Source organism: Lagenorhynchus albirostris, chromosome 16, assembly GCF_949774975.1.
Source record: "Lagenorhynchus albirostris chromosome 16, mLagAlb1.1, whole genome shotgun sequence".
NCBI classification, from domain to species: Eukaryota; Metazoa; Chordata; class Mammalia; order Artiodactyla; family Delphinidae; genus Lagenorhynchus; species Lagenorhynchus albirostris.
The window spans coordinates 14,845,523-14,870,771 of record NC_083110.1 but is presented as its reverse complement, the minus strand read 5'-3'; the positions used below and the strand labels follow the sequence as shown (position 1 = coordinate 14,870,771).

Here is a 25,249-nt window from a genome sequence, read left to right as displayed (position 1 = left end):
TTTATATTTCCCTAATGACAAATGATGTTGAACAACTTTTAAGGAGTTTATTTGCTATCCTTATATCTTCTTTGGTGAAGGGTTTGTTCAAATTCTTTGCCCATTTTTAAAATAAGATAAACTTTATTTTGGAAAAGATTTATATTTATAGAAAAATTACAAAAATAGTATTGAGAATTCCTGCACACTCCACACAGTTTCTCTTATTTTTAACATCTAACATTATCATGGTACCTTTATTTACGACTAATAAACCAATTTTATATATTACAATTAACTAAAGCCCATATTTTATTCAATTTCCTTAATTTTTACTAAGTGTCCTTTTTCTGTTCCAGGATCACATCCAGGATACCACATTACACTTGGTAGTCATGTCTCCTAAGGTTCCCCTAGATTGATAGTTTCTCTGACTTTTCTTGGTTTTGATAACCTTATCAGTTTGAAAAGGACTGGTCAAATATTTTGTACAACGTTCCTCAATTTGGGTTTGTCTGATGGTTAAACATAAGTTATGGGTTTTCATGGCTTTGTCCATTTTTAATAGGGTTGTTTTCTTATTGTTGAGTTTTGAGAGTTCTTTATATATTACAACTACAAGTCCTTTTTCAGACATGTGATTTGCAAATATATTTTTTCCCTGTCTGTAGTTTGTCTTTTCATTCTTTTAACAATGACGTTCATAAAACCAAAATTTTATAATTTGATGAAATCCAATTTTTTTTATGGGTCATGTTTTGGGGTTCACTTCTAACAACTTCTTGATAACCCAAGGTCATGAAGATTTTCTCCTATGTTTTCTTCTAAAAGATTTATAGTTTTATATTTTAAATGTATATCTGAGCCATTTAGATTTAATTGTATCAAGTGAAAGTTCAGGTTGAAGTGTATTTTTTTCAAAATAGATGAGCAGTTGTTCCAACAACATTTATTGAAAAGGCTACCTGGTTCCACTGAATTGCTTTTGCATATTTATAAAAAAAAATCAGATGACCATTTTTGTGTGAGTCTATTTCTGAATTCTGTCTTCTGTTCCATCAATTTATGTGTTCATCGCTTCACTAATTCCACACTGATTTCATTACTGTAACTTTATAGTAATTCTTAAATTGAGTGGTAAGACGGATGCAGCTTTACTCTTATTTTTCAAAAAATTTTTAGCTTGTTTTAGGTCCTTAGCCTTTCCATATAAATTTAAAAAATCAACGAGTATGTCTAGAAAAAATCCTGCTGGGATTTGGATTGATACTGCATTAAATCTACAGATCAATTTAGAAGACTTTTTTTTTTTTTTTTGCGGTACACGGGCCTCTCACTGTTGTGACCTCTCCTGTTGCGGAGCACAGGCTCTGGATGCGCAGGCTCAGCATCCATGGCTCACAGGCCCAGCCGCTCCATGGCATGTGGGATCTTCCCGGACCGGGGCACGAACCCGTGTCCCCTGAATCAGCAGGCAGACTCTCAACCACTGCGCCAACAGGGAAGCCCTAGAAGACATCTTTACCATGTGGAGACTTCTAATCCAAGGACACAGTATGTTTTTTCATTTGTTTAGGTTTTATTTCTTTTATCATCATTTTAGCATATAGATTGCGTACATTTTGTTAGATTTATACTCAAGTACTTCTATTATGTTTTGAGTTATTGTAAATGATATTATCTGTTAAAATTTTGGTAACCAATGTACATTGCTAGCATACTGAAATACAACTGACTTGCGTGTTTTGACCTTATTCCTGCAAATTTGCTAAACTCATTAGTTCTAGGAATTGTTTTGATTCTGTGTAATTTTGTATATAGAGCAACATTTCATCTAAGAACATGGACTGCTTGATTCCTTCCTTTCCAATCTGCATGTGTCTTATTTCTTTTTCTCACCATACTGCACTTATTGCTAAGACTCCTATTCTTATGTTGAATAGGAGTGGTAAGAGAAGACATTCTTACCTTGACCCTGATCTTACGGGGAAAGAATCTGGTCTTTCTACCACTAAGTATGATGGTGGCTTTTTTGTAGATGTCTTTTATGAGGTTGACAAATATCACTTCTTTTCTTAATTTTCTGACTTTAAAAACATACTGAATGGATGTTGTATTTAGTCAAATGCTTTCTCTGCATGTATTTACATGATCATGTGTTTTTTTCTTCTTTCAACTATTTACATTGATCAGATTTTCAATACTGAACCAGCATTGAATTTCTGGGATAAAGCCCAACTGGTCATGCATATTATTCTTTTTATAAATTGCCTGAGTCATTTTGATGACATTTTGTTGGGAATGTTTTTTATGTTCATTAGGGATATTGCTCTGTAATTTCTTCTCCTTTTCCTATACCTACTACGCCACCTTTCCTCTACTTTTTCTTTTCCTTCTCTTTCTTCTCCCTCTCCCTCACCTCTCCTTCTTCTCTCTTTCTCTTTGTCAGGTTTTGGTATGAAGATAATTTTAGCCTCATAAAATGAGTTAGGAAGAGTTCTTTCCTCCACTATTTCTGGAAGAGGTTATGTATAATTGGTGGTATTTCTTCATTAAATGTTTAATAGAATTTTCCATTGAAAACATCTGGGACTGACGAAGTTTTTCCAAAAGTTTTTAGCAACAAACTCAATTTCTTAAATCATTATGGGAATATCAGGTTGTCTATTTCATCTTGGGTGAGTTTTGTTAGTTTGTGGTTTTTGAGAATTGGTCAGTTCCTTTTTGTTTTCTAATGTATGTATATAATTAGCATTCTCTTAATATTCTGTAAATGTCTGCAGGATCTTTAGTGATACCCTTTTTTAATATCTGATAATGATAACCTGTGCCTTCTATCTTTTTTCTTAGTTTTGCTTCTTGTTTACCAACTTTACTGGTTGTTTCAAAGATCCTGATTTTTGTTTCATTGATTTTTCTCCATTGGTTTTCCATTTTCAATTTCATTGATTTCTGTTTGTTATTTCTTTCTTTTCTGCTTGATCCATGTTCTTTTTTTCTGGCTTCCTAAAGTTTAAGCTTATTCATTTTAGACTGCATTCTTTTCTAATATAAGCATTTACTGATAGAAACTTCCCTCTTATCATCGGCTCAACTGCATCTCACAAATTTTCATGTTTTATTATCATTCACTTAAAAATCTTTTCTAATATCTGTTGAGACTTTCTCTTTGACTCATGGACTGTTAAGAACTGTGCTGTTCAATATCCAAGTGTTCAGAGATTTTCCTGACATATTTCTATTATTAATTTCTTGCTTAATTCCATTATGGTCAGAAAATATATTTGTATAATTTCAATTACTTTATTTTATTTACTTATTTTTAAACATCTTTATTGGAGTATTATAACTGCTTTACAATGGTGTGTTAGTTTCTGCTTTATAACAAAGTGAATCAGTTATACATATACATATGTCCCCATATCTCTTTCCTCTTGCATCTCCCTCCCTCCCACCCTCCCTATCCCACCCCTCTAGATGGTCACAAAGCACCGAGCTGATCTCCCTGTGCTATGTGGCTGCTTCCCACTAGCTATCTGTTTTACGTTTGGTAGTGTATATATGTCCATGTCACTCTCTCACTTTGTCCCAGCTTACCCTTCCCTCTCCCCGTATCCTCAAGTCCATTCTCTAGTAGGTCTGTGTCTTTATTCCCGTCTTGCCCCTAGGTTCTTCGTGAACATTTTTTTTTTATAAGATTCCATATATATATGTGTTAGCATACAGTATTTATTTTCCTCTTTCTGACTTACTTCACTCCTACCTAAGGAGACAAAAGACCTGTATGCAGAAAATTATAAGACACTGATGAAAGAAATTAAAGATGATACAAATAGATGGAGAGATACCATGTTCTTGGATTGGAAGAATAAACATTGTGAAAATGACTCTACTACCCAAAGCAATCTACAGAGTCAATGCAATCCCTATCAAACTACCACTGGCATTTTTTCACAGAACTAGAACAAAAAAATTTCAGTTTGTATGGAAACACAGAAGACCCCAAATAGCCAAAGCAATCTTGAGAAAGAAAAATGGAGCTGGAGGAATCAGGCTCCCTGACTTCAGACTATACTACAAAGCTACAGTAATCAAGACAGCATGGTACTGGCACAAAAACAGAAATAGAGATAAATGAAACAGGATAGAAAGCCCAGAGATAAACCCACACACATATGGTCACATTATCTCTGATAAAGGAGGCAAGAATATACAGTGGAGAAAAGACAGCCTCTTCAATAAGTGGTGCTGGGAAAACTGGACAGGTACATGTAAAAGAATGAAATTAGAACACTCCCTAACACCATACACAAAAATAAACTCAAAATGGATTAAAGACCTAAATGTAAGGCCAGACACTATAAAACTCTTAGAGGAAAACATAGGCAGAACACTCTATGACATAAATAACAGCGAGATCCTTTTTGACCCACATTCTAGAGAAATGGAAATAAAACCAAAAATAAACAGATGGGACATAATGAAACTTAAAAGCTTTTGCACAGCAAAGGAAACCATAAACAAGACAAAGAGACAACACTCAGAATGGGAGAAAATATTTGCAAATGAAGCAACTGACAAAGGATTAATCTCCAAAATTTACAAGCAGCTCATGCAGCTCAATATCAAAAAAGCAAACAACCCAATCCAAAAATGGGCAGAAGACCTAAATAGACATTTCTCCAAAGAAGATGTACAGATTGTCAACAAACACATGAAAGAATGCTCAACATCATTAATCATTAGAGAAATGCAAATCAAAACTACAGTGATGTATCACCTCACACCAATCAGAATGGCCATCATCAAAAAACCTACAAACAATAAATGCTGGAGAGGGTGTAGAGAAAAGGGAACCCTCTTGCACTGTTGGTGGGAATGTAAATTGATACAGCCACTATGGAGAATAGTATGGAGGTTCCTTAAAAAACTAAAAATAGAACCACCATATGACCCAGCAATCCCACTACTGGGCATATACCCTGAGAAAACCATAATTGAAAAAGAGTCATGTACCAAAATGTTCATTGCAGCTCTATTTACAATAGCCAGGACATGGAAGCAACTTAAGTGTCCATCAACAGATGAATGGATAAAGAAGATGTGGCACATATATACAATGGAGTATTACTCAGCCATAAAAAGAAATGAAATTGAGTTATTTGTAGTGAGGTGGAGGGACCTAGAGTCTGTCATACAGAGTGAAGTAAGTCAATTACTTTAAATTTAAGGTTGTTTTATGACCCAGGATACAGTCTACCTTGGTGAATGTTCCATACACACTTGAAAAGAATGACTATTCTATTGTTTGGGGGTGTACTGTTCTCTGAATGTCAATTAGATCCAGTCAGTTGATGCTGTTTTTCTTTTGGTTTACCCTGTTTGTGGCCTAGTCAGCATCGTGAATTTATAGGCTTATGTCTTTTGCTAAATTTGGGAAGTTTTCATCCATTGCTTCTTCAAATGTTTGTTTAGCACTGTAGTCTTTCTCCTTTTGGGACTCTGATGATATGTATATTAGAACTTCCATTGTCCCACAGGTCCCTGAGGTTTTGTTCATTTGCTTGCCAGTCTTTTTTTCTCTGTATTGTGCAGATTGGATAATTTCTATTGTTCTATCTTCAAGTTCACTGATTTCTCCATTCTGCTATTGATTGCATCCAGCAAGATTTAAATTTTGGTCACTGTATAATTTGGTTCTAAAATTTTAATGTTTCTTCTTTATACCTTCCATTTCTTTCATGATTCTTTATATTTTAACATTTGTTTCAACAATATGCATAACTTTTCATTTAAGTTCTTTTATAATAGCTATTTTGAAGTCTTTGCCGTATAATCTCCATATCTACTTCATCTTATTGTTGGCAATAATAATATTATTATTTTCCATGCAAGTTGATATTGACATTGTTCTCTGCCCAGTAATTTCGGCAACAGTGTTAAAAGAATATGTTTCGAGACATGTAGTACTCAAAGATTCTACAAATATTTGTGTATGAGGAAAAAAACAGCCAAAATCTGTCTTTTTGATGATATACTAAGAATTCTTTTTTGGAAGGTTGTAGTTCAACAACTGAAACTGAAACAATGTTATATTATTTATCAGGTCTCTTAATAAAATATGTATTTTTAATTGTAATACTGGAAAAGACTGAATTCTCAGGACTAACTACCTGAGACTTCAGTTTTTGTGGTTTTTTTTTTTTTTTTTTTTTTTGTGGTACGTGGGCCTCTCACTGTTGTGGCCTCTCCCATTGCAGAGCACGGGCTCCGAATGCGCAGGCTCAGCGGCCATGGCTCACGGGCCTAGCCGTTCCGCGGCATGTGGGATCTTCCCGGACAGGGGCACGAACCTGTGTCCCCTGCATTGGCAGGCGGACTCTCAACCACTGCGCCACCAGGGAAGCCCTTGTGTTAGTTTTATGCTATGTTCTTATGTGCAGGATAATTTGAAATCAGTCAGTTAATATCATACAATTTTTTTCATTATCAATTATAATTATTTTTTTCTTCTATTGGTACTGTTATTTATGTTTAACATGGCACCCATACCTAAGTAAAAGCAAAGATGAAATTCTCCTATTTGTAGAGAAGGAAAATAGTGATTTCTTCTCCTCACATACAAGAACTACCAATTCTTCCCTTGTTATGGGTGATGAGGAGCAGGAAGAACACGTGGAGCAGAAGTGGCTTCTCTACTAATTTTGCTAGCTCACTTAATATTTCCCCTGCATCCATATAGTTAGAAACTGATACATAGAACAGAATAAGCTTTTTGTGACCAAAAGCCATGCATAAATTTTACTAGGATGATGGTGACAATTCTTCAGGGGTGACAAGGTCTTCTACCTGCCCAAATTTAAAAAAAAGAAACTAAAAACAAGCAAACAACCAAAAAGAAAAGAAGAGACAAAAAGGAAGGAAGGAAGGAGGAAGGAAGAAAGGAAGGAAGGAAGGAAGGAAGGGAGGAAGGGAGGAAGGGAGGGAAGGAAGGAGGGAGGGAGGAAGGAAGCAAGGAAGCTGTCTCCCATAGACACAAGCATGTCTTTCAACTGAGTCAGAAACACCTTTACGTTTATTGTGCTCAAGGTCTTTTGATTATATACTCTAAGATTGAAGTTCTAGTTCTTCTACTTCCCGGCTGTGCAACTTTGTTCTCTGGACTGCTTGCTCAACTCTGAAATAGTGATTACAATACCTCCCCTGCAGGAGTTGCTCTGCATTCCATAATGTATGTTAAAGATTAGAACTAAACATACTGCCTAGTGCAGACTCGGCAATAAATAAACGATAGATTTCTTTCTTTTCCTCCTTCCAAGTAGCAATTCTGTTTATTCTCAAACAAAAGTCATCACATTTTAAATTGCTCCAAGGAAGAATTTCCAAATTTCCTGTAGTAACTCATTTCAATTTTATGTAAGAAAAAAAGTCACAAAATATAAGTGTATGTGAATAATGTCTATTTCATGGGGTTTTGATATTGACCAAAGTACCTCCTCTTAACAGTAATCCTGAGATACCCCAATAATAATTACAGGTAAGATGAGATGAAAACAACTCAAAAAATGAAAAAATATCTAGATAAATCTGAGCTACTTGACATTTTGGGGATGGATGGCACTAATAAGATTTCAAAATGAAAGTAACGTATTTGGCAAATTAATTACTATGAGAACTTTAGCCTTGTTAAGTATTATTTGAAGCTTTATAACTTAATGAAGATATGAACTATATTTTTGCTAAAAAACAATAAAATTAGGAACTTTTGCTGAAGAACATTAATTTAGACAGAAGATTAATTTAGACAGTGGACTAAATTTTTGTTTCTTAAAAAAAGAAAAAATAATGTACTCACTTTTAAGATTATGAAGTAACATATCCAGTAAAGTCATAAATTTTGAATACTGAATAATAGAAAAGTCCATTCCTCTTGCCCACAAAAATCCAGATACATAATAATCTAGTAGACTGGCTTCCTTTAAACAGGTTTGAAGATTTCTGAAATTCAGAAACTTTTCCAGTTTCCTGTAACAAAAAGAAAAATCCAGATATTAAAATTGATTAAATAATGAACAGTTCCTTTTCTAAGTTTTGAAAACAGGTATTTTTCTTGAATGAAAATTCTATAATGCTCATAATCTGAAAATACCCATGGTTATATCAAAAGCTGAAGTCAAAAATGGCATTCGAAACAGAGAGAGAACGAGAGAGCGAGCTCTCTAATACAACCCCATTAGTATTTTATTCTGAATTATATTCTTTTGACTCCCTAAATTTACTTACTTTTCACTCTACTGATTTCTGCTACCTAATGTTGCTAAGGAAAAGTCTGAGGCCTGCCTGATAATTTTCCTCTAGGTGACTTTCTTTATCCCAGAGATGAGGTAATACATGAAGTTTTATTCTATTAAAATATTTAAATCAAAGACCAACTCTTATTGGTCTTCTTTCTCTACTTCTTCTAAATCTTTTTCTCCTCCCCTCTCTCTTCATTTTATCTTTGAAGTATAGTAACTTTTCATTTTCCTTTTCCCTCAAATTCAATGTGTTTTTCCATGTATACAATCAAGTTTCTTTTATTTCTGACAATGGTCTGGAACTAGATTGTTAAACATTCATTCTGCTTTCTTTTTTAAAGAATTCCAATTATGTATATTTTACTCATTTTTTTCTATAACTGTAATTTTCTCTTTGAACTTCAAAAAAATTTTAAGTCAATTTCCTTTTCATTTTATATGCTTTTCTTGTTACTGTCTTCTATGTCTCTTGTGTTTTCAGCAGTGTTAATTCTCCCTTGGGCTGCTTATAACTTTCACCTCTGCAAGATCTCTCCTTTTCTACTTCTTTAAAAAATGTTTCATCACCTTTCCTTATCTCTACCTTGAATTTTTGTATCTGTCTTATGCTCTTGTGATTGCTTCGTAAGTGTTCTTAACTCATGGTAAATATTTGATCATTTTTTGTTTGTTCATGGCCATATTCTTCTGGTGTATTTTCTTTGCCTGCCATTTCTTTTTTCTATTCTTCAATTTTTTTCTTGCAGTGTCTTTGTATGTAACCTCCTTGCTTAATGCTCAAACCTGGCCATATTACAAGATGTTTTCTATATGATATAATTTTGTCAATTATTCTAGTTTTTATTCTTTTTCCGGTTAGGGGAAAAGGGAAAAAGTAGAATAGGTTCTCTTCACTATCACATAAACAATCTATTTCTTGTAAACATGGAAAGTATCTGCTCTAAGACTGTGTATTCTGGTCTTGCTATTGCAAACAAGGGTTCTTGAAATGGCACTTCAGGGTTTTCTCCTCACCTGGGAGAATAAGTATATTTTTAAGCTTATTCTCAGATCTTCCACTATGTACATCCTCCTTGTAATTTCTCCTGCACTTCTGCTTGATCTACAGTGTTTCTGGTGGGCATCCTCACAGTTTGTGGTCTGTGCTTTCAGCATCTCCTTGTTAGTAGAAATGGAATTGGTATTTCCTAGATGCTTATATGTGATTTCTCAGGGAATGTCTGTATGTGTGTATGTGTGTTTGTGTGTGTGTGTGACAACTTTATACTGCCATTTACAAAAAAAGAGTCCTTATTATTTACAATACTGAAATAAATTACACAATCAGAATAATGAATACAGCAAGATTAAACAAGTCTGGGAATAAATAAAGCTGATGTTGCGTTTAACTCACTCTCTAACATACATTTCATTTACAGTAGTATCTGCGTAGACCCCAACACCCAAAGTGAGATCTGAGTCTTTTCAGCCAGTCATGCTTCTTATCTACCTTCTCATAATGCCATATAATGCCTTTCAGTATATGGCATTCTCTATAATAATTATTGATCTACAGTGACCACTCTCCTAAATTGTTCTAGTTAATTCATAACTAACGGTAAGGGTCATTTTCTTCTGTGGAACAAAAATCAGAAGAGTTAAGTAAGTAGCTTTGGCTGCTGCTGGCAGTTATTTTATAACCATAAGAAAAATCAGTCCTAAGACTAAGCCTTACTTCTTGATACTATTGAGGACTTGAGTCAACCAACCCTGGAGTCAATCTATCTCTGAATGTCCCGTTATGTGATATTTTACATACACGTGTGTGTGTGTGTGTGTGTAAACGTGTGTATACTTTATTTTTAGGTCAATATGATCAGTTTTTTATGTTACATGCAATTAAATGCATCCCAACTGATACATTCTGTCAAGCACACAAATCAAATGGTAGATGCAGAAATGAATGGGGAGGCAATCTGGGGAAGAAGGTTACCTCACTAGTCAGGCATCTTCCATTTGCACTGGATATCAGTCAGCAAGATTTATTTTCCAATGTTTAATGTATAATACCATTTATTCTTAAGTAAAAGTCAGTAGGAAAATGTCTATAGTAATAAAAACTTGTGGTATTTTAATGGAATCAACAAATAGGCCAATGGAACAGAAAGCCCAGAAACAGACCCAATATATATGGGAATTGGTATATGACAGAGGTAGTATTTCAAATCAGTGAGGGAAGTATGAATTCTTCAAAAATGATGCTGGCAGCATTGACTATCCACATAGAAAATAAAATACTACCTCACCCAATACATGGATTAACTAAAACAACCCCATTAGTATTTTGTTCTGAATTATATTCTTTTGACTCCCTAAATTTACTTACTTTTCACTCTACTGATTTCTGCTACCTAATGTTGCTAAGGAAAAGTCTGAGGCCTGCCTGATAATTTTCCTCTAGGTGACTTTCTTTATCCCAGAGATGAGGTAATACATGAAGTTTTATTCTATTAAAATATTTAAATCAAAGCTTTTTTGGGGCAATTTACAATAAGAGTATATTTGTTTGATACATAGTTTTGAACAGCAACTTTTCTTATTTTATCTTCTATCAAACTTTTATTTTATGAAGTTTCAAGTATTTTTTTCTTATACACTAAGTTAGATGTATATTCTAGCATCTTCCAATTGCTTTAATATGCATTTTGAATGTTTTCTTAAATTTGTTTTCCATTACTGCCTTGATTTTCAGCAAGATAAGTTCTATATTGGATTTATTCTTTACCTTAGTTTCTTGCCTTAGTGTTAAAAGCTTCTTAATTTACATATTTTATAATCTCTTCTTTTATCTCGTTTTATGAAATCAATGCCCTCTTTAATCATCAGCTTTTGCCTAACATTTTCTTCTGTTTACAGAAGTTAGTCTTCCTTCTAAGTGTATTCTTCATCTGCATGTTATTGTTTTAATTAAATATCTGACCTGAATAGTGGCATGTGTTCTTTGCTTTACGTTTTTATTTTTTCAATGTTTAACTATATACTAATAGACAATTGCCTAAGAATAATATGGTGAAGTCTCTTTAAGTTTCCTCCACCTTCGCTCTCTTTCCCTAATGTCCCCTCCATCACTTTCCATAGTACCATTTGAATCTTAACCTTCAACCTGAACTGCAGGCTAAATATTTAATATTTCTGTTCTTCATTCAGTTATTTCACTCCAAAGGAAACTAAGCAGGGAGGCATTAGGAGCAAGACACTGCTGTGGTTTGAATGCAAAGTTTCCATGCATTTTACTGGTAAATCTGTAAGCTTTTCCTCTGGGAATAAAGGGAGATGGAAAAGGGGAGAGGGGAGAAATGGCCACAGATGTAGCGTGAGAGAATGTAAGGAAAGAGAAAGATGCTTAATAGTGATTTAGGAAGTTTTGCTATAGTGATAGGTGATGTAACTACCTACTTTGTCTCACCAAGAATTTCAGTAAAAATATTACATTATTCTTGCCTGCTCTTGAAATTGGAGTGCCTTTTATTTTTTAAATATGATGACATGCAGAAATAAGCCTTAAGGCAAGAGCTGAACAGCTCATGGAAACCAATTATAGAGAGGTTATTAAAAGATCTCTCCACCTTACTTCTGTGTTTAAATAGTTATTTTCAATTTAGTCCCTATCCTTTTTTCAAAAGGGATTTGGGTGGATCTGTAAATAAAATCAGGGTTACATTAAAACATGAATCACAGATAGTAGTTAGGAAATGTTGAGAAATGTACCCAGACATTTAACTTTGCTTGAAGTGTATTCCAGAAATATATTTTAATGATACTTTAATGTTTCATTTGGTTGGTTGCTTTTATGCAACAAAATTTTTAAAGGTAGGGAAATGTGCTAATGTCCCATAATTTATTTTAGTAGGTTTATAACTTCCTAGACTGTATGATTTTGGCATACTTTTGCCACTTGGTGACGTGATACCTCAATTATATTTCTGTCATTTTGAAAGGTGTATAATCCCCATTTATAATAATGCTATTTTATATGGAAAATGAATGACTGGCTACAAATAATTCAGGATTACTGTTACAAAAATCATGTAAAAAACCCCAAAAAAATTACTTTTCAAAGAAATGGCTCCTGACATAAAACTGTTGTCATTTATCCAAAATCGATGCGCTAAAATTTGAGATTACTTCAGATGAATTCTATTAATGAGATGGTCATAGGCACATCCTAAAAGAATGACCTTTTAGGTCAACCTGCTGTTAAACCTGGTTGTTTCTATACAGCAGCTAACTTCTGTATCACCCTCTGTATCATTTACTTTCTTCTAGACCTCACCTCTTACAGATTAAAAATACTTTTAGAATTTAGATATTTAACAAAAAAGAGAGCCAGTAATTGAAAAAGAGAAAAAGATTGTCACAAAAGATGGTCATACACAGTACAACTTAAGATGTGATGAGAAATACACAAGTCTAAAAAGCGTTTGTTTGCAATAAATTTTATTTAATATAACATCTTGTATTTATTATTTAATAAAAATAAATTATAAACTATATTAAATATATGTCATTTACATTGTATTAATCTACTATCTGCCTAGTTTGTTTTTGTTTTTGTTTTTTTTTGCGGTACGCGGGCCTCTCACTGCTGTGGCTTCTCCCATTGTGGAGCACAGGCTCCGGACGCGCAGGCTCAGCGGCCACGGCTCATGGGCCCAACTGCTCCGCGGCATGTGGGATCTTCCCAGACCGGGGCACGAACCCGTGTCCCCTGCATCGACAGGCAGACTCTCAAACACTGCGCCACCAGGGAAGCCCCCTGCCTAGTTTTAAATACCTATTTTTTACATTTCAACCAACATTTGGGGTTACCTAGAAATCGAAGATAATAGTTACTTGAAGCTTAATCAGTGATATTAATACAATAAATGCATTTTTCTAATCAATTCTGACACTAAAAAATAAGAATTCCCAATGAGCATTCATTTCTATAAATATGGTAACATCACCATAAAATTCTTAAACCTGTGAAATTTTTAATTGAGTAATACTTCTAGAAATGCAGATAGTAAGTAGTATGACCAAATCACAGATCACCAGGATTTCTAGCAGGATTTGAAGGCAGTGGAGGTGAAGAGCATTTCAGGAAAAGGCCTGTCAGTGTCATTTGCCTGCTCTTAATATGCCTTCCCTTCTCAAATCTCTCTTCCAGCAAGTACATCTGTCATATATTTCCTTCTCAGCAGTAAATCACCTCTATTCCATAATATTTGTAAGATTTGCAAATGATAACCACTGACAAAGTCATTTTCCATTTGCCCATTATGGTTGACAATGCCCGGCTTACATCTAGATGACTGGACCACAGAAATCTTACCCTGGAACATTACAGTCCAGAACATCATCACATTGTCCCCACACTCCACACATTATAACCGATCAGGCTTCCATTATTAGAGTGAGATAATTTTTAAAATGAATGATTACTAAAAACATCTTTTCAGAATTTGTGTGGTGGATATATCTGAGTATATATTAGAGTTCTAAGTAAATGATCTACTGTAGAAATCAATGGCCTTAAGAATAGGATGTACGTATATTAGAACTGATACCTATAAATTCAGTTATATTCACATATTTAAGCAAAATGTATGAGATTAGAATACTTAGCATAGCTTCATATCCAATAAAAATCACAGGTGGATGGCTAATATTCAGGATTTCCAAAATTATAAAATGTATTCACTATTAATATTACAGAAAATACATCTTACTCTTGTCATGATGAGACAGAAGACCTAAAGGTTCTTGTGCATACTGACAGTTTTACAAATGAAAGAGAAAAGAAGATGGTATATGCTAATGGCTGCTTTTAACAATAAATCCCTGTTCTCTGTTAAGATTAGCAAGTTGGTTGAAATCCATTTCTCCCATAAAGAAGACTGCTGAGCAGTGGAAACAAGTCAGTTGTTTGAGAATTTTTGTGTTCCACAGTCCGGATATATATATCTGTGCAAAATATAATAACAAATATTTTGGAAATAGGTTTAAAATGTGTAATAACATATCATGACCATTTATAGATGCAGAACTAGAACTGTTCCATATTTGGTTGTAATATTGAAGTACTTACTGTTGAACTCCATCTATATCCTCTGCTAGCATTTCGGTGATCTGGGCAACTGAAAGAAAATCTGGACACAGAATCCCTTCATGCTCCTGGAATTCAGTATCTTTCTACGAAAAAAAATGTGGAATAAGTTATTTCAATCACGTTTCACATATTAATCCCAATGATATCAAAATTTGTTCTTACTTTTGTCTCACTGCTATCAGGAAAAAATTTAAAAACAACAGTCTCCTAGATAATCTCTTTTCCTTTCTGTCTTTAAGTAATGGTACCTCTCTTCTGAAAAGCTGAATCGTTAGTCAATCTGTCTTTTGTGCATATTTAAAACTGGGTGAGGTGATGGTTTTCAATTAACAAACATTTTTGAATATCTATATATTCCTCATTGAACTTGGGGCATAAGAGGAGGCAAAGACAAGTAAGAAAGACTTGTTATCCTCAAGAAGCTTAACATCTTGTAGAAGGGACAAACTAAAAGTGACTTTAAAACAAGAAAACAGAATAAGTGAGCCATAATAAAGATGTCATTCAGTCTAAAGGAAGGAAGGGACAACAAGGACAGCAACAGGACAAGGAAAGTCTACAGAGAGAAATAGCCTTTGTGAGACTGAGCATGGATAATGTCCCAGGTGAAGCGACTCAGCAACACCAAGGTGATAAAGACAGGACAGTTGGGTACCGGTTCTGTAAATATAAAGTAGTTCACAGTGGTGCCTAGGGCACACACAGGGGACTAGTTGGACCTAAGTGGAAGGTGGGCATTGGAAATATATCACAGGAGATCTTAAATAATTTAATAAAGATTTACTGAGTGATTACAATACACAAGATACTGCACAAGGCACCATACATATTTTAGACCATGGCTGGTTGAAGAATGACAGGCTGAAGAGTTTGTTCTTTACAGGCAATAAGGGACCGTGAAGTTTTTGAGCAATGAAATGACAAAACTATGCTTTAATGAAGGGTACTCTGTAGCAGGGTGAAGGACAAAAAGGAAGAGTTAAATGAAAAGGTTGTTAGAACAGTTCAGGAATGAGGCATTGGGCTGCACTGGGCTCCCAGCAGTGTGCAGAACAGAAAGGGATAAATACAACATATTACATTTGGGGGACTAAAGGAGGGAAGAATGAATGGAGAGTCTGAGTTTCTGAAATAGGTGACTAGAAGAAAAAGGTGTTGATACTCAGGGCCTCCAACATCACATATGCCACCTTTGTGTGAACTAGACGAAGGCATCCTCTCTGGGTGGAGGAAGTACTCAAGGCTTAAGGCTGATGCAGCCCTGCACCCAAGTGCACCACTTGTGAACAGAGTGTAGTTTCAGCTCCTGCTCAACCCTCAGCTGAGTCCTTTTGTTCAGAGTACAATCTGTAAAAGCATATGTGACACTCTTATCACACCAACACAAATAAGAGTTTTGGAAGATGATGCTAGTTTTAAGAAGGCAAGATGATGAATTTGGTTTCAGTGGTTGAATTTTAGGTGAAATATACATAGAAGAAAGAAATGTTTAGAGGTTAATTAGAAATGCTAGAGTCAAGAAAGGTCAAGTTTACGGATGTTGGTTTAGGAGTCACTACAAGTATGAGAATGGATGAAACTGCCCAAAGCTAGAGCGTGAAGAGAAGAGCTGTGAATGGGGGATGGAAAAGAAGACTGAAAAAGAGATAAGACACCAGTAGCTCCATGAAAATAAAGGATTGTGAGATTTACGCCAGCCAGAATGGCCATGATTAAAAAGTCTACAAATAACAAGTGCTGGAGAGGGTGTGGAGAAAAGGGAACCCTCCTCCACTGTTGGTGGGAATGTAAATTGGTGCAGCCACTATGGAAAACAGTATGGAGGGCCCTCAAAAAACTAAAAACAGAGTTGCCATATGACCCAGCAACACCACTCCTGGGCATATACTCAGAAAAAAATATAATTCAAAGAGATACATACACCCCTATGTTCACAGCAGCACTATTCACAAAAGCCAAGACATAGAAACAACCTAATGTCCACTGACAGATGAATGGATAAAGAAGATGTGGTGTGTGTGTGTGTGTGTGTGTGTGTGTGTGCGCGCGTGCGTGCGTGTGCTGGACTATTACTCAGCCATAAAAAAGAATGAAATAATACCATTTGCAGCAACATGGATAGACCTAAAGATTATCATACTAAGTAAAGTCAGAAAGAGAAAGACAAATACCATATGATAACACTTATATGTGGAATCTAAAATATGACACAAATCAACATATCTATGAAACAAAAAGAGACTCACAGATATACAGAACAGACTTGTGGTTGCCAAGGGGGAAGAGGGATAGGGAGAAAAGAACTGGGAATTTGGGATTAGTAGAGGCAAACTATTATACACAGGATGGATAAACAGCAAGGTCCTATTGTATAGCACAGGGAACTATATTCAATATCTTGTGACAAACCATAATGGAAAAGAATATGAAAAAGAATATATATATGTATAACTGAGTCACTTTTCTGTACAGAATTAACACAACATTGTAAATCAACTATACTTCAACAAAATTTAAATAAATAAATAAATACATTTTAAAAAGGATTGTGAGATTTGGGGGAGAGATCGGGCAAATGTTTTTAATTCAACAGTTATTTAGTTTTCCATGTGAATAAACTCCAATAAGTAAGAGTAGGAAACATTTTGCTATAGTTAACAAGATCACATCCCAAACTTGCCTTATTTCAAGAACAGAAAAATCCCAAAGCTAATACTCACTGGTAATGAAAATCAGTTTAACGTTTGTAATTTAATATTAGCTTATTATATTTTTATTTTTAAAAATCCAACTTAGAAATAAAATATGCTATTTTATTAGCTATCTTTTCATAATCTTAGAGTTGGCAAATTAACCTAAAGTAGGTCATACTATTAGATTATAAATTTAGTATGAAAAAATATTTGAGTATCTAATATAATACCTCGCACCTAGTAGGCACTCAGACACCTGTAAATCAAATTAAATGCACTCAGTTTTTAGACAGAATAGTATTTTAGTCCATAATGTATGGCTATATATTTGTTTAAATATTTGTTAGTTACATGTATTTCTTTTTAATTATTAGCAGTAAAGTATAATTATTACTACTGTTAATCCCATTAGATTGTAAATTCCTCAGGGACAGTCATTCAATCTTTTACTTCTTTTTAGAATTCTGCAGGTCCTAGTTAGGTCAACATAGGTTGTTTATCAACTGTCTGAATTCATCTCCATCCTGTGATGACACTGTTAGATGATGGAGCATGATAAAAAGCAGGACCTGGATTTGGAGATCTCATGATGGTTTGAATATTGATGAATTCTGTGACTTACAGCAAGGCATTTGAACGTAAATTTGGATTCATGTTAAAAAATCATTCTGATATGTTTTACTACATACAAGATTGCTATCATTATTCATAATGAATAAAGATATATATGAAAGGTACATTATACAGACATTCAGATCAATTGTATTAGATTTGAAAATTTTCTGAACAGGAGAAAATAGGTCACACAAGCACTGAAAGAGAATACAATAATCTTAATCTTTTGTACAATAATAATTCTAGCTAAGGTGCCTAATATTAGTGCCTCATTTTTTACTAAAACTTGATAGCTTAAGATAATCATCTTGTAGGAGGGTTTGCCTCTGGTTTTTTGTTTTCTTTTGTCTTAAATTGAATCCCTGGACCTATTTTAAACGAGAGCTTTTCTTTTGTTTGTTTATATACTGCCATGTACCTAGAAAGGATATAAGGTGGTTAAAAATCTTTAATCTTTTGATACATACATTCTGATTTGTAAAAATTAAAGACACAATGGAAAATTCATGAATAGGTTAATAAAAATGTAAATATGTAATTATCACTTTCTCTGTAAAATTACATCTCTGACTAGGAAAATACGTAAGCTAAACTGCACTGTAACTCATTTTATTCCACCACCTGCTGGATTTTAGCTGTTATTCCAGAAGCATTAAAATTGTAAGCCTGATATTTTCAGATAACTTCTTCTCTGAATTTTTTTCTCTAATGTCACCTCAACTTTCCACATTTGTACATATGTCTTTCTTCTAGAATTTAAGCCTTTGGGGGCACCTTTGTATCCATCAGTGGTATGTCTTACAAGACTCTTAATAAATGTCCACTAAAAAAAGATATCACAGATGCCTAAGAGGTGTTTCACAGTCTTAGAGAACAGAGAATGGTCTACAATTTCCACACTTTGAAAGGCTTTCTTCAAGCCTGAAAATAAATGAACTAAGAAGCAGCGCTGTGTTGAGCCATGTTGGAGCCTGAGGCAAAAAGGAAAAATCAGTAATAGTGATGCTGTCTTTATTTAAAATTTAGATCTATTATGGATTTTTTGCATTAATTTTGGTTTTTAAAATATTGCATTAAAATATAGTTTCTCTTGACTACTGAATTTTTTGGCACCCCTCACTCACCTCACTATAGTCCTGGACACCATAAGGAGCCAATTTAAGACAAAAAGTAGATGAAAGAAGGATAAATAAAAGCAAGAGCTAGTTCTTTAAAATAATGAATAAAACTGGCAAATCTTGGGCAAATGCGATTAAAGAAAAAATAAATACATGCCACATTAAATGGAAATACATTTGAAAATTACAAGGAAATGGGTGATTTCCTAGGAATATATATGTTATCAAATTTGACCAAGGGTAAGGGAAGAAATGGACCTGACCAAACATGAACTAAACTGGAAGTCTACTTTTTAAAAGGTCACCATGTCCAGAGAGTTTACACTTGAAGTTCTACTGAACAATCAAGAACACATAAATTGTTAGTCTAATAATTATAGACCATAGATAATTCATTTTTTAGAAGCCAGCACAGGCTATACACAAAAACCTGAATTAGCACAGAAAGGAAATTATAAGTCAAAATCATTAATGAATTCAGATGCAAAAATTCTAGATAAAATAATACCTTAGAACACTGAATCCAGCATTGTACTAAAAGAATAATAAGCTATCATTATGAGCAAATAAGGTTAATTTCAGAAATGCAAGGACAGATTATCATTAATAAGTCTCATATACTTAAGACAAATTAAATGATAAAATAATATGATTATAAAAATAAATAACAGACAGGCATTTGTAAGAATTCAGCAGCAAAACTCTCAGTAAAATATGATTTAAAAAAAGAAAAGTTAGGGACTTTCCTGGTGGTCCAGTGGTTAAGAATCCTCTTTAGGGCTTCCCTGGTGGCGCAGTGGTTGAGAGTCTGCCTGCCGATACAGGGGACACGGGTTTGTGCCCGGGTCCGGGAAGATCCCACATGCCACGGAGCGGCTGGGCCCGTGAGCCATGGCCGCTGAGCCTGCGCGTCCTGAGCCTGTGATCCGCAACGGGAGAGGCCACAGCAGTGAGAGGCCCGCATACCGCAAAAAAAAAGAAAAAAAAAGAAAAAAAAAGAAAATAATCCTCTTTACAAGGCAGGGGATGCTGGTTCAATCTCTAGTTGGGGAACTAAGATCCCACATGCCACGGGGCAACTAAGCCCGCGTGCCACAACAAAAGATCCCGTGCCCACAACTAAGACCCGACACAGCCAAAAAATAAAAATAATATTAAAAAAAAAGAATAGCTAAACATAAAAAAGATTATAGCCAAAACATTATATTGAATGAAGAAACACTGATGTATTCTTATGAAAACCAGGAACGAAAAAGGGATTCTGGCTAGTAACATTATTGTAATTAAACTCACTATAGTGGGTCTAATAATATAAGAAAATGAAATATGTGGCTTAAATATTAGAAATGAGGACATTAAAAAATCTTTACTTGAAGATTACATGGCTGCACACCTAAGAAACATGACATTGTCCTAACATGGTTTGAGCTAATAAGAAACTTCTAAGATGGTTACATATAACATAAACATACAAAGGCTAACTGCTCTCCTCTGTATTAGAAACTAATTATAAATGTAAATGGCATTAAAATTGATTAAACTGGATTAAAAATATAATAAGAAAGGTATAGTACCTAAAGAAATTATAAACTTTATCAAAGTTTAATAACAAGATTTGATAAAAGAGATTTATTGGAAACCTTCAAATTAAAAAAAATTATGCCTCCCTGGTGGCGCAGGGGTTAGGAATCCACCTGCCAATGCAAGGAACACGGGTTCGAGCCCTGGTCCAGGAAGATCCCACATGCCACAGAGCAACTAAGCCCGTGCGCCACAATTATTGAGCCTGTGCTCTAGAGCCCGCGAGCCACAACTACTGAAGCCCGTGCACCTAGAGCCGGTGCTCCACAACAAGAGAAGCCACCACAATGAGAAGCCCGCACACAGCAACGAAGACCCAATGTAGCCAACAATAAAATAAATAAAATTTTAAATAATTAAATCCTTCCCACATTATAAGTATAATGCAATGACAATCTCAAATCTCAACTGTATCATTCTGTATCATTTTGTAACTATCGAAATCATTTTTTCAAGTTCTTATGGAAGAATACATACATTTTGAAAAAGAAAAATAGTGAGAGGGACCTTTCCAAATCAGACATTAAAGTTAAATATAAAGTAGTTTGGCAGTAACACAAGAATGGACAAACTAGTCAGTGTAAAAAAATAGAGAATGGAAATTCAAAAATATACCTACATGTATAAATTTATACATATACATATATAAATGTTGGATTCTCTATTCTATTCCACTGACTCTTCAGCCATTCTTGTGCCCATTCATGTACATATGTAATGTGATAGCGGCAGTCAGTCCATTCTCCATGGGAAGAGAGTATGGCTTATTTATAGTAAATGAAACTGGCATAATTGATGGTTCATGTCTAGAAGAAAACAAAATTAGATCCTCATTTCAAATATACAGTACATCCATCAAAAATTAATTTTAGCTGTGTTAAAGACCTAACTTTAGTAAAATAAAACTTTAAATATTAGAAAAAAATTGAAGATGATTTGTGCAACCTGAAAGGGAGGATGGAGTGGGGAGAAGAAGCAGGAAATAAGAATAAGATAGGAAACCCAGAGACTAATGGTAAGATGAAAGACAAACCCAAATGTTTGTCAATACCTCCACGCCCAAGCCCAATATTTCCAGAGGTTCTAAGTGTCTGATAAATAATGATACTGTATATTCACATTTTAAGGAATATTAGCACTGTTTTTTCAACAATATTTTGAGCAACTTTTTGACAATCTCCCATAGCCCTGCACAGGTTGATCTACACCATGTGCTGTAAATGGCTTCAATAAATACCTCATGAATGACATTGCAACTGCAGGAAACTGGTCATCTTGGTGCCCAAGTTGAGCCCCAAGTGTTTCTCTCTAACCTGCCAATGACGGGGCGGGGGCTATTTTCAAGGTCCGTAGGGACCGCCTAATGTCGAGAGAATTGTCTATGGCCTCCTCCAAACACACTGAGGCTTTTACCACAGGTGATATCATCTTTCCACTCAGGATTATGTAAGTGTCCCCTTGTCCTGAGGAAGTCCCAAAGGCATTGAATAAATGTCATCTGTTAGGGGATTTGTTAACACTAAGGGAAATTATTCAAAAGAAGCAATTGGGAAATAATCATTTACATTTTCTTTTAGGTCTCTGATATGAGTTGAAGTATAGTCCTTTTACATATAATACTTAAATGATTACATGTCCCAAATAGTATTTTTGAAGATATTAAGAAAGTCAGCTTATGAACAAACTATCGATAAAAGACTGATGATTGAATTCTAAGTATTCATTTACAAACTCACTTATAAATTAACTTAGGAGAATTTATAAACTCCTTTCAGTTACAGATATATACGTAGGAAATATTTTCAGACTGTCATCATTTCTCTGGTCTTGTGCATTTAAATACATATCTCCCAAATGTTTAGTCTTACCTTTTAGAAGGAGGCATTTACTCCCATGTTACTAAAGAAACTGGATTGTTGAATTCAGAAAGTTGGCAAAAAAAAGTTTAAGCAATATTACATAAGAAATATTTTCCCGGACCTGCATCTCATGTCTGCTTGTTCAAGGTATCTTATAGAGCAGATTTTGAGCTATGATAACTACATTCCTGGCATATGTCAGACCCTCTATAATTTCAATTAGTTAAGCTATATTTTTACTGAGTGCCTACTATACGACTGGGATAATTTGCTGTTTTTATTTTAGGTACTGAGAACAAACAACAAACGGGAAACCTCAGACTATTGGAAGCTTATGCTTTATTTCCAATAGACTTGGCAAGAAAAGAAATATTTCACTACTGCTTGGCTCCGATGACTGGATGGTGCACTGGCTAAGTCAATTTGGATAAAGAATTATTAAGAAATAACACTATAAGGGACTAGGTCTTGGGGGATCAATTCAGTAAACAATCTGACCTGAGAAGAACCTTTCAGTACCTAACTGAAAAGATGTAGCCTTGGGAACAGACACACCGAGAGAGATTTTTGCTGTCTTTTCTATCTAACCCCTGAAACCCATAGCGGGCACAAACGGGTGGCAGGCAGGACCTATTCTAATGAATGACATAACACTAGGGATCAACTGTCTACTCCATGAATTACAGGAACTCTGCTTTCATTAGAATGGAAAATGGAGTTTTGACCATGCAGTGTGTTAATCTTAGTAAATGAGCACAGTTAAGTGAGTCCAAATTCCAACTTGATTTGTTCGGTTTGTTACTAAAAGACTATTGATTGTCATGGGGAATACCTGCTTCTCCAAGAAGTTTACAAAAGTGCCCACTGACAAGGTTAAGATGGCAGATAATCACCTAACGTCTCTATGTATTCGTTTGACTCGTCCATTATAAAAAGTGATTATTTTTTTCCTGGAACATGGCACTTCTTCGCATCTTTTAATAAAAGAAAAATTATGGGGTATTTTTTTCGAAGTGCAGGCTCATTAACCCCAAATTATCAGTCTCTCTTACAAAGGACATTATCTACATGGGAAACTATATATGTGGGTGTACACTGACAACTGTACATTCTCATAAGTAAGTTTTTGTATATATTTAAATAACACAATTTAATTGGGAAATTTCCTGTGCCGCTTTTGAAACTATATTACTTACATTAGAGATCACAAGGGAGTAACTGGGTTAGTAACCAGTTTATCACATTAAAAGGTATTTTTAATGTATGCTAATTTCAAAAGGCTCATATGAGAATCCGCATGCTTTAGTGGTCTGCACACAGTATTGGGAAGAATGGCTTGGGAATGACTTGCACATCTCTGGGCAAGGCACTGAATTCACTGGCTCTGCGTTTCCTCATTTATAAAACTGCAGCTAATACATATCTTCGGTACAAAAAAAATGTTATTTACACAAGTAAGGAAGTTGAGCCTAGCAATGTTAATTATAACATTATTCACCTTCAGAGTCTTAAAAAAACAGAAGAAAAAACTTCTTAGGACAACATGACTGACTCAAGTATGTGAAGGTTTAAACATTTTTTAGTAATATCTGGCATATATTCTTAATTAAAATCTCAGGATACGAAGCTTGTGAGTAACTCAAGTTACCTAGAACCCATTTATTACTGAGAACTGGTGTTTGGAGGGGCCTAAGGAAAAATCTTTATTTTACACAGGAAACCACTGGAGGCCCAAGGACGTTAAATACTTTTCCTAAAAACAAGGGGCTGATGAGCAACTAAGCCATAACCGGAAGGTCGATTTTCCAGGCGTTCCTCCTTTGTCCCATCTCCTATTATGTATTTATTATTTAGAGAAACAGCAAAATAATAAGGGAAACACTGGCCTTCAAATATTAATCTACCCACTACCAATGAAGAGTAATTATTCCACGACAGCTTTTGAGCAACAGGAACTGTGATCATCTGAAGTGAATTAGTAGTAATTTCCAAAAGAGTCGGGCCCATTCAAGATTGCCAGAATTCCCTTTCAAGTGCTGAGAATCCGGGGAAAAGGGCGTACTTGTGAGGCCTTTGGGGCAACGAATGAACCGTCCAACGGAAGGATTTCTAGTTTACACTCGAGAGCACGAGGCGCGTCGAGCGGCAGGGCTCGGGGAGCGCGGGGCGGTGGCTCCGGGACCCCCTCTCACTCCCCCGGAGCCCGCGTCGCCCGGGACCCGCTCCCAAACCCTCCGACACTCGGGTCCGCGCACCCAACCCCCGGCGGGAGGCGCCTCCCCGGGACCAGCCTCGGCCGCGGGCAGGGGGCGGACACTCGGGGGTCGCGGGTACCGGGCAGGGACGGCGTACCTCCGACTCGGGCGTGGTTCCCGCCGGAGTCATCCCCGCGGGGGTCGTCCCCCCGGGAGTCGTCCCCACAGACGCCGCCATGATCCAGCCGCCGCACGGCCCCTCGTCGCCGGGGCAACCGGGGCGGGGCCGGGGTCGCTGGGCTGGGGAAGTGAGCACCATGCACAGCGGCTTCCGGTCCGGAACCGCGTCCCCAGCTGGGAGAGGGCTGGGACCCGGTGGCGTTGGGAGCGGGAGACCCGGGTCCGGCCGCTGCGGGGCGCTCTGCCGGGAAGGCCCGCGGCGGTGCCTTGAATCACCGAGTAGAGACAGACTCGTTCCTTTTAGTAAGAGAGAAAAAAAAGAAAAAAAAAAGAAGGCAATTTAAACGAACTAGTGTACGTGGAAGTGACCACTGCGAACACATAGCAAGTTCTCAATAAGTATTAAAGTGAGATATATTATTGGAATTGACACTTGATTGATATTTGATATTAAGGAATTGTTATTTTAAAGTGTTAGGAGGTTATTGTCATGTTTACAAGGAAAAACCGCCTTTATCTTCTAGAGGCAACATGCTGAAAGATTTAGTGATGATGAAATGGTAAAATGCCAGCGATTTACTGCAAAATCATGAGGGGTAGAT

General features: G+C 35.6%; 1 protein-coding gene across 13 annotated transcripts in view; it reads right to left on the bottom strand.

Annotated features, from left to right (window-relative positions):
- Nucleotides 1-24,804, bottom strand: part of CABCOCO1 (ciliary associated calcium binding coiled-coil 1) — a 168,745-nt gene extending 143,941 nt beyond the window's left edge. For all 13 annotated transcript variants that reach the window (XR_009536116.1, XR_009536122.1, XR_009536115.1 and 10 more), the window contains exons 1-3: nucleotides 24,625-24,804; nucleotides 14,386-14,489; nucleotides 7,835-8,004 (exon numbers count right to left, since the gene is read on the bottom strand). Coding sequence is in view for 5 of the 13 variants with exons in the window: in XM_060126472.1 (XP_059982455.1) it covers nucleotides 7,835-8,004; nucleotides 14,386-14,489; nucleotides 24,625-24,786 (436 nt within the window). In the remaining 8 variants the exon portion in view is untranslated. The remainder of the gene's footprint in view (nucleotides 1-7,834; nucleotides 8,005-14,385; nucleotides 14,490-24,624) is intronic.
- Nucleotides 24,805-25,249: the final 445 nt, after the last annotated feature.